The 8,326-nt window shown below is 27.5% G+C and overlaps 1 protein-coding gene across 1 annotated transcript; it reads left to right on the top strand.

The window, feature by feature from the left end:
• Positions 1 to 2,421: 2,421 nt before the first annotated feature.
• LOC112715395 (GDSL esterase/lipase WDL1) lies at positions 2,422 to 6,755 on the top strand. Its single transcript, XM_025767152.3, has 6 exons — positions 2,422 to 2,765; positions 3,773 to 3,850; positions 4,484 to 4,624; positions 5,160 to 5,236; positions 5,321 to 5,470; positions 6,204 to 6,755. Exons 1-6 carry the CDS (start codon positions 2,655 to 2,657, stop codon positions 6,415 to 6,417), a joined length of 771 nt encoding a protein of 256 aa, XP_025622937.1. The 5' UTR covers positions 2,422 to 2,654; the 3' UTR covers positions 6,418 to 6,755.
• The last annotated feature ends 1,571 nt before the right edge of the window (positions 6,756 to 8,326 follow it).

Here is an 8,326-nt window from a genome sequence, read left to right as displayed (position 1 = left end):
AATTCTCTATACTTATTCTCACTCATCAGTGATTATATATGTGGTCATGCAAACAAATTGGAAATAACTTTTTTTAAGCAAACAATAATCAATTTTTTTTTATCTTTCTTTCAATTTCTGAAATAACAATTCAATTTTTTTTTCTTTATTCACCTAGACCTACGTGGTTTCCTTATATATTAAGTTGTGTGATTCTGTGCATTATTATTGCTTTGCCTTAGACATGGTCACACAACTGTAGTCCCTTATTTTCTTCCGCCTCTCCTGTCTCTCTCATTTTAATATTTAATTTTTGCTTTTTAATTTTAATAATGATATATCATATAGATTATATATTTTAAATCCTCCACACTAGGTTTAAGACGGATCTAGCATGAGAATAAGTTGCATATTTAATTTTTCTTTTTTACTTCAGAAATACTATTTTCATAAAAAAGATGGATTATTTGCTCTCTCAAGATAACGTTATTTTGATTAAAATTACCAATATAGATTAGAAAATAAATAATTAGAAATGTTTTTAACTTATCTTTGGTCAAAGAACACAAGTTTAGGACCTAAACTTTTAGTTTTATTCATTGAATAAAAATTTTACCCATCTTAAGATAAAAAAAAGAGCTGAATTTAGTATTTATTATTGTTATAAGGAATAAGAGGATGGTTTTAGCATATATACTAAGGAAGGAAGAAAAGAAAGATGACGCTCTGGATTGATCCACAGTGCACACATGTTTGTGTGTTTCAATCCACCTATTCTTAATAAGGAAACAACCATGTCAAGGTGAACATCAAAACCAACTATTTATTTTGGTGTATAAATATTTTTTTATAAAATAAATTATTAAAATAATATTTAAAAATTTAAATTCTTGATAAAAAATTTTAAAAAATACTAATGATAAATAAATTTTTAAAAGATTTAAAAAAATGATAAAAAAATAGATATTAAATATATATTAAAAATTTTTATACATTAAATTTTGATGTAAATTTTTGTAATAATTATTAAAAAATAAGATTTTTTATCATTAAAATTTGGTAATTTTATGTCAAGTAAATTCTTTTAAAAAATTTTTATTATGAAAGATCATATTTTTTTTAAAATAAAAAAATTAAAGATCAAATTTTGTTTCGATTTTTTGTGTGAACTTTTTAAATATTTATTTAAATGTTGCCACACAAAAATTCAGATCAAATCGATAAAATGGTTTGCTAAATACAAAAATTGTTTTTGTCATTTACAAAAAATATAATAATTGTTGATTATTTTTGTCGCATTTTCAAATAATTCAATTTTTTCGATAACATCTCTCAAGAACCTTTTTATTTGCGGCTGAATCTTTCGAATACTAAATTAATAGTTAACCCTATTTTTTTGTAAGTAAAATACTTTGTTTCAATATTGCCCCTATATTTATTTTTGTTTTGGGTGTCTCATTTAAAAAGATAGGTAAAGTATAAATTTTGTCTTTAAAAGTTTTTAAAAGTTTTAAAAATATTCTTATGTTTTATTTTTTTTAATTTTATCCTAAAAACTTTTATTTGCATTAACTTTATCTCTAATAGATCATTTTTCAAAAAAAATTACGACTAATTTAATAATAATTTTATAAGAATAAATTTTCAACACAAGTATTTTAGACACAGTTATCATGTATTATTTTTAAATTGATCTTAAATTTTTTAAAAAGTTAGTTATCAAAAATATATTTAATAACATTGAAATTGATAAAATTAAAATAAAATAAAATTTAAGAATATTTTTAAAATTTAAAAAGAAAATCCAAAATTTGCCCCTATGTGCATAAAAGTTTCTTGTTGACTCCACTTTATGCAGCAACCTTTTAGATAAGAAATGGTGGAATCATGGAACCCATGAATGAGATGCTGTAGTAGCTTTGAAATCCAGGACAATTGATAACAATGAAGGAAGAAGGACTATTGTGCAAATTGAATAAATTTGGAAGACTTAGAAAGATCAATACTAAGGAGTATAAAATCATAATTGATAATTTAAAAAATACATCTCACGGTTACAATTTATAATTAACATCCAATAAATAATAAGTAAAACTTATATGAAAATAAAAGTACTCAACTAAATAATAACAACTAGGTGAATAAAAATATATAAAATTATAACAAAAATATTATTTGTAAAGAGAAAGTATAGGAAACCAATGAAATATTTGTATAATATGTATAATGAAAGTTTAGAAATATCCGATTTAGTATTAAAAATATAATTATTAGTATTTTTTTATCAGTTTAAATTTTTGGGATAAATAGTACCATGACATGGTATTAAAACTCTAAATCTAAAAAGTGAGGAATTAAAATATAAAATATACAATCAGAATGAATTATACATGTATTTATATTTTATACATAAATATATAGAATATGATTTGGGTTTGCACCATGTTCAATTATAAAGACCCTTTAATGCATACTAACAAAAAAACCAATACAGTAAGGAACTACCACTAGTGTGAATACTTAGCAGGTCTTGTTGCGAGTTGACCCCGAGTTAGTTTCACTTCTTAACAACCTATTCAGTATTCTCTCTCTGGATGTCTCTTTTTCAATCTGTCACAATCACCATCACAAACTCTTATTGTTGTTGAACGAAGCAGAGCGAGAGAGAGAGAGTCATGGTTGGACCTTCAAGGCCTCAATTTGTTCTCTTTGGATCCTCCATTGTTCAGCTTAGTTACAGCCATGGCGGTTGGGGTACCATTCTCTCCGATATCTACTCTCGCAAGGTCCCACTACCCTCTCTCTCTCTCGATTCTTTGATCAATTTGTTTTGATGTCTCCCTCTGTTTTGTTGAATGAATCATACAATATAGAACCTTAATGGCTCAATCCTAAAGCATCCATTTTTATCAATAATTATGATAGCAGTAAAAACTGATATGATTTCAGTATTCTAATCCTAACCGTAATAGCAAGATTTGAGCACTTACTATCAGATTAAACTACTCAAATGTTCAGGCAAATACGTCTAAATGAAAATATGTTGTTTTTGGAACCATTAGATATTAGGTTAGAGAGGAACGTTCCCACTATTTGGGGGGCAATGCTTAAGGGGAAACCAAATGTACTAAGATGATGAACTGTCAAAACTTTGGGGGGCCTAAGGCTGTGTTTCGGAGTCTGATGACATTAATAAGCTTTATGTCTTGTATCATTTTGACTTCTTGGAAGTTTTCAACATATGATCAATCTTCCTTCTTTTAGTGGGTTTATTTTTTAAAATTGAAGAAGAAAATCATGACAAAGAGGTTGTTCAATTAATTTAGGTTACAAGTTTCTTTCCTATCACCAAAAATGGTTGACATAGTAGACAAGAAACGAACTTGTATCCCACAAAGATTTGAGTTTGACTCTTGTTGCCAATGCGAATGCCACTTTGGTAGGTAATCTGTAAGCATTCAAAAAGCCTAGAGACATGCTCCGACTCTAGTAGGATAATCATAAGGAACTTACCTAAACTTTTGCTGATTTAATAAATAAAATAAAATGAGTTTCTTATTATATTTGGCTAATACTATGTGTCTGTCCTGGTTCAAATTTAAACTTCGACTTTGCCCATGCTCACCCATGATGGACATTAACATTTCATGAGTGTTTAGTGCAAATCTTGTTATTCATGTGGTTCTGCGTCATTATCATGTTTCTGTTTGCTTTTAGTGTCTTTTCATGTAAAGTAATATTATGGAGGCTGCTCTTCTGTTAATTTATGCTGATTCCAGAATGCTAATTGTAGGCAGACATAGTGCTTAGGGGATACTATGGATGGAACTCACGACGTGCCCTTCAAGTCCTCCATAAAGTTTTCCCAAAGGTAGTGTATTTGTGCCTCTAAAAGCAACATTCATATGGCAGATAACTAAGCTATTGAATCCAATATGATGCAATTTGGCGAAGCTTTTATTTTTTCATTGTAGTTGATTGATGTATCTTATGGTTTAACTATTTAAGCTCTTTTGATCGGATACAATTTATTCAGTATTCACTAGTTTTGGTTGTTTATTTATATTGTTGTAGTAGCACTTAGGAAGATATCTTTCTAACTTTGACTGATTAAAAGGGAATATATCAGATTTTTGTTGAGGAATGATTTAGTCCATAAATCCACATGGGGTTAAAGAAAGAAGAACAAGTACACTGGTAGAAACCTTATTGCTCCAAGCTACATTACAATATAAATTTCTATTTAAAAAATTAATAAAGGTATTTCTGTGCCTTAGAAAAGTAAAGGCATTTTGGTTTTGGAACCTGGGTTTTTTTTTTATCATTATACTAAAAACCTTCGTAGTATTAGGATATTATTATTAGGCAGTTTGTCACATATCATGCAGACCAATGTCGGATCCATGGAAAGTATCAAGCAATGCACATGTGGCTATTTATTTATGTGCTTACCTTTCAATTTATCGTACTTACATCATATGATGTTCTTTTTCCAATTTCCCAGGATGCTGCTGCACAACCTACTCTTGTAATAGTTTATTTTGGAGGTAATGATTCCATGGGTCCTCACTCATCTGGCCTTGGCCCTCATGTGCCTCTTCCTGAATATATTGAGAACATGAGGAAGATTCTGGTTCATCTTCAGGTACTTCTTCTCTGTCTTCTTCTTTAAGTATGAGGTTCTTTCTAGATGGATCTCATTACCTAGTACCGCAAACATGTATATTTTGATTTTTAAACAACAGAATACTCAAACAGTGAAATGTTGTACTGAATTCATTCAACATCTTTACCAAAGTGTACCAAGCACAATGGGTCACCGAATCAAGGAAGTAAATGTATATCTAGGTGAGATCAAAAGAGATTTAGGTATTAATGGTTTAAATGTAAATATAGTTTACAACGGAAGGCTATAGCATTCTTTACTTCACTTAGCTAACTCACTTACTGGGACAAGTTTTAGTTGTTATTGTTTACTAGGTGAGATTTGAGAATTGGAAAATTGGATTCTTGAATTGATGTAGATGTAGAAAGACCACCAATTTTCTTAACTCTTCTACATAATGGAAAATGAATCTTAAACTTACAATGATCTTTTTACCAATAAATACATGATCATATTTGCATTTTCTAATGGGAAACTGCTATCTATAATTTAATGTGAGTGTTTTGACTGTCAGAGCCTCTCTGAAACGATGCGTATCCTTGTTCTTAGCTGTCCGCCTGTCAATGAAGAAAAAGTAAAAGGAAATACTAGGTAAGCTGAAGACATTTTTCTGTTACATTTTGTTTCTGTAATTCCAATAACATTAAGCTCTAAATAGATTATTTTCTTAATCAGTGGAATATTTAGCGAGCTGGTAAGAACAAATGAATTGTGCCAAAGCTATTCAGAAGCATGCATAAAGCTATGCAAGGAACTGGATGTGAAAGTCATTGATCTTTTCAATGCACTACAGAAGAGAGACGATTGGATGAATGCTTGTTTTACGTAAGCTGCAGAACCTCTCCTTTATCATTCTTTATTTTTTATGCTCATATAGCATGAAATTCCAAAACTCTGTTATCTTTTGCAATCAAATTTTCCAATGCATGTATCTTTCTCTGAATCTAATCAAGTATCTTGTGCTTCTTTTTCTGTGCAAGATTGTTTATGGCTAGATCACAGCATATCCGTACAAATTAATCCGTAAAGTTTTCGTGATCAAGCCCCAATGCTTAGTTAGCAAAAGAAAAGGACTTGGCCGAAATTCGTACGGCTTGATTTATCATCTTGTATACAGACTTGATCAAAACATTCTTAAATTAGAGGGACTTATTTGAAAATAATTTGTTTAGTAAGACTTGAATGGAAATGTTCAAAAATATAGACACCAAATTGAAAATTCTGTCACAATATAAAAGGCTTAAACTATAAGGACCTAACAGAAAATTGAGTGAGACTATAGGAACTCTAGAGTAATTTAACCTTCAAAATAATTGAATGTGGAAGAGACCTAAGTTGATCAACTTTGCACCTATGGTTCAAAGCATCATTAGCAATCTCCAACTTGATCTATTTGTGGTATGATTGGGGCAATTTCACATACTTTTTGGAAATTTTTAAGGCAACACCTCAAAAATAATTTTACAGGGACCAAAACTATAACTCATTAATTTTACAGAGATCAAAAAGTTATTTAATCCTTGTTTAATTTGTTCTCATTTTAAAATAATTTGTGCAGTGATGGTATACATTTGGCATCTGAGGGAAGCAAAATTGTGGTGAAGGAGATACTGAAAGTGCTTAAGGAGGCTGAGTGGGAGCCATGCCTTCATTGGAAGTCCATGCCAACTGAATTTGCAGAAGATTCACCATATGATCTTGTTGCAGCTGATGGCAAAACTACACTGAATCCTTCTGAGTGGACTTTCTATAGGGAAGTTCAGTGGGACTAGGTTTTTAGGGTTTATCATTTTATCAAACTTAATTAATCATGGTCTCTGGCCTTTATTATTTTCATTAGGCACATGACAGAGCCCACAGGAAATGGTAGTTTCCTTATTTCTGTTTTTTCTTATTTAGAACATTGCCTCGAGTAGTAAGAGTATTTTTGTTGTATTTTATAATATGGTCTTTGTGAGTTAACAAATTTGTAATTTCATGACACAAATGAAAATGATGATCGGTGTAGAGTCTATGTCCCTTCAGATGATGTGAAGATATTACTCACTGTTTAATGTATAGCAATATAATAAGGGCAATGCTACGATGAAGATGCCTATTTTTTTCATCATGTGATGAACTGAGTTGGCAGGGTGATAATAAAGACACGTTAGTATAATATCTGATAACATTTATATTGCTATCAAAGATATGTCAGGTTAGGAAATTTTTATCTGATTTGACTTTCTTTCTTAATTAGATGTAATTGACAGCAATTAACTTAATTAATTATGTTTTGTTTGATCACTTTAGTTAATTATGAGGCTGATGGACCATTATTGATGAGTTCTGAAGATGTACTTATTTGTTGATAAAAAAATGTGAAGTATATATTATAACTCACAACAAAATAAATCACTCCAGAACACATTATTAATAATAATAATAAATAGGAAAATAGTGTAACATATCTAATTGTTATTAATATTATGAATACTGGAGATCAAATAGGTATTTTTATATTTTATTTAACTATTTTTCTATTATTTTAAAAAAATATTTTTTTTAAATTGTAAATTTGATGTTATTAAATAAAAATTAAAATTAAAATTTTATAACTTATTTACCATTTAGAATGTATGAAATAAAAAATATAAATTAAATAAAGTATGATTAAAAAAATTTAAATTACGTTGTTAAAATGTGCAATAAAAATACAAAATCAAGATAAAAATTTATAAAGTAGTTATTTATAAATAAATATTATTAAAATGTATAGGGTTGAAGATTGTCTAATTTATTTTTTTTAAGAGAACAGTTAGAAAATTAAAGAAAATAGTATATAATACTAAAAGAGGGTATGATAAAAATAAAAATTAGTAATTTTAAAAAATAAAATTGAAGATAGTTTAATATGTTAAATATAATATTGAAAAAAATATAATTGTTTTATATATATTAAAATTATGTATAAAAATAAAAAAAAATTTATAAAATAAGAGTACTTTAAATATAAATTTTTATATATCTATTTCACAAAAAAAAGTAAATAGGGTTGAGAAGTTAAATAAATTTAATAACATTTATTTATAAATAATTACTTTATAAATTTTTATCTTAATTTTGTATTTTTATTGCACATTTTAATAACATAATTTAAATTCTTTTAATCATACTTTATTTAATTTATATTTTTTATTTTATACATTCTAAATAGTAAATAACTTATAAAATTTTTATTTTTATGTTTTATTTAATAATCTCAAATTTACAACTTAAAAAATATACTTTTTTTAAAATAATAAAAAATATTTAAATAAGATATAATAATACCTGTTGGATCCCAGTATTCATAATATTAATAGCAACTACGTATGCCACACTATTTTTCTATTTATTATTATTATTATTATTATTATTATTATTATTATTATTATTATTATTGTTGTTGTTGTTGTGATAAGTTTAAAAGGACGAGGATGCCTATTTTTCTTATGAGAAATGAAGCTTCCAAGCCAAAATGATATTAAATGGAGCTTTGAATATTTGACCATTTGTATCTATAAATAGGAGGCTAACGTCTCAGGAGAAACAACAACAATAAGAATACAACATTCTTCTCTCTCCCTCTCTTTCTTATTATTCTCTTTCTTATATACTTTAATATTATTCAATACATAATTATATTTATTATATTGATAT

This window comes from Arachis hypogaea, chromosome 10 (assembly GCF_003086295.3).
Source record: "Arachis hypogaea cultivar Tifrunner chromosome 10, arahy.Tifrunner.gnm2.J5K5, whole genome shotgun sequence".
Taxonomy (NCBI): Eukaryota; Viridiplantae; Streptophyta; class Magnoliopsida; order Fabales; family Fabaceae; genus Arachis; species Arachis hypogaea.
This window is presented reverse-complemented; position numbering and strand designations above follow the sequence as displayed.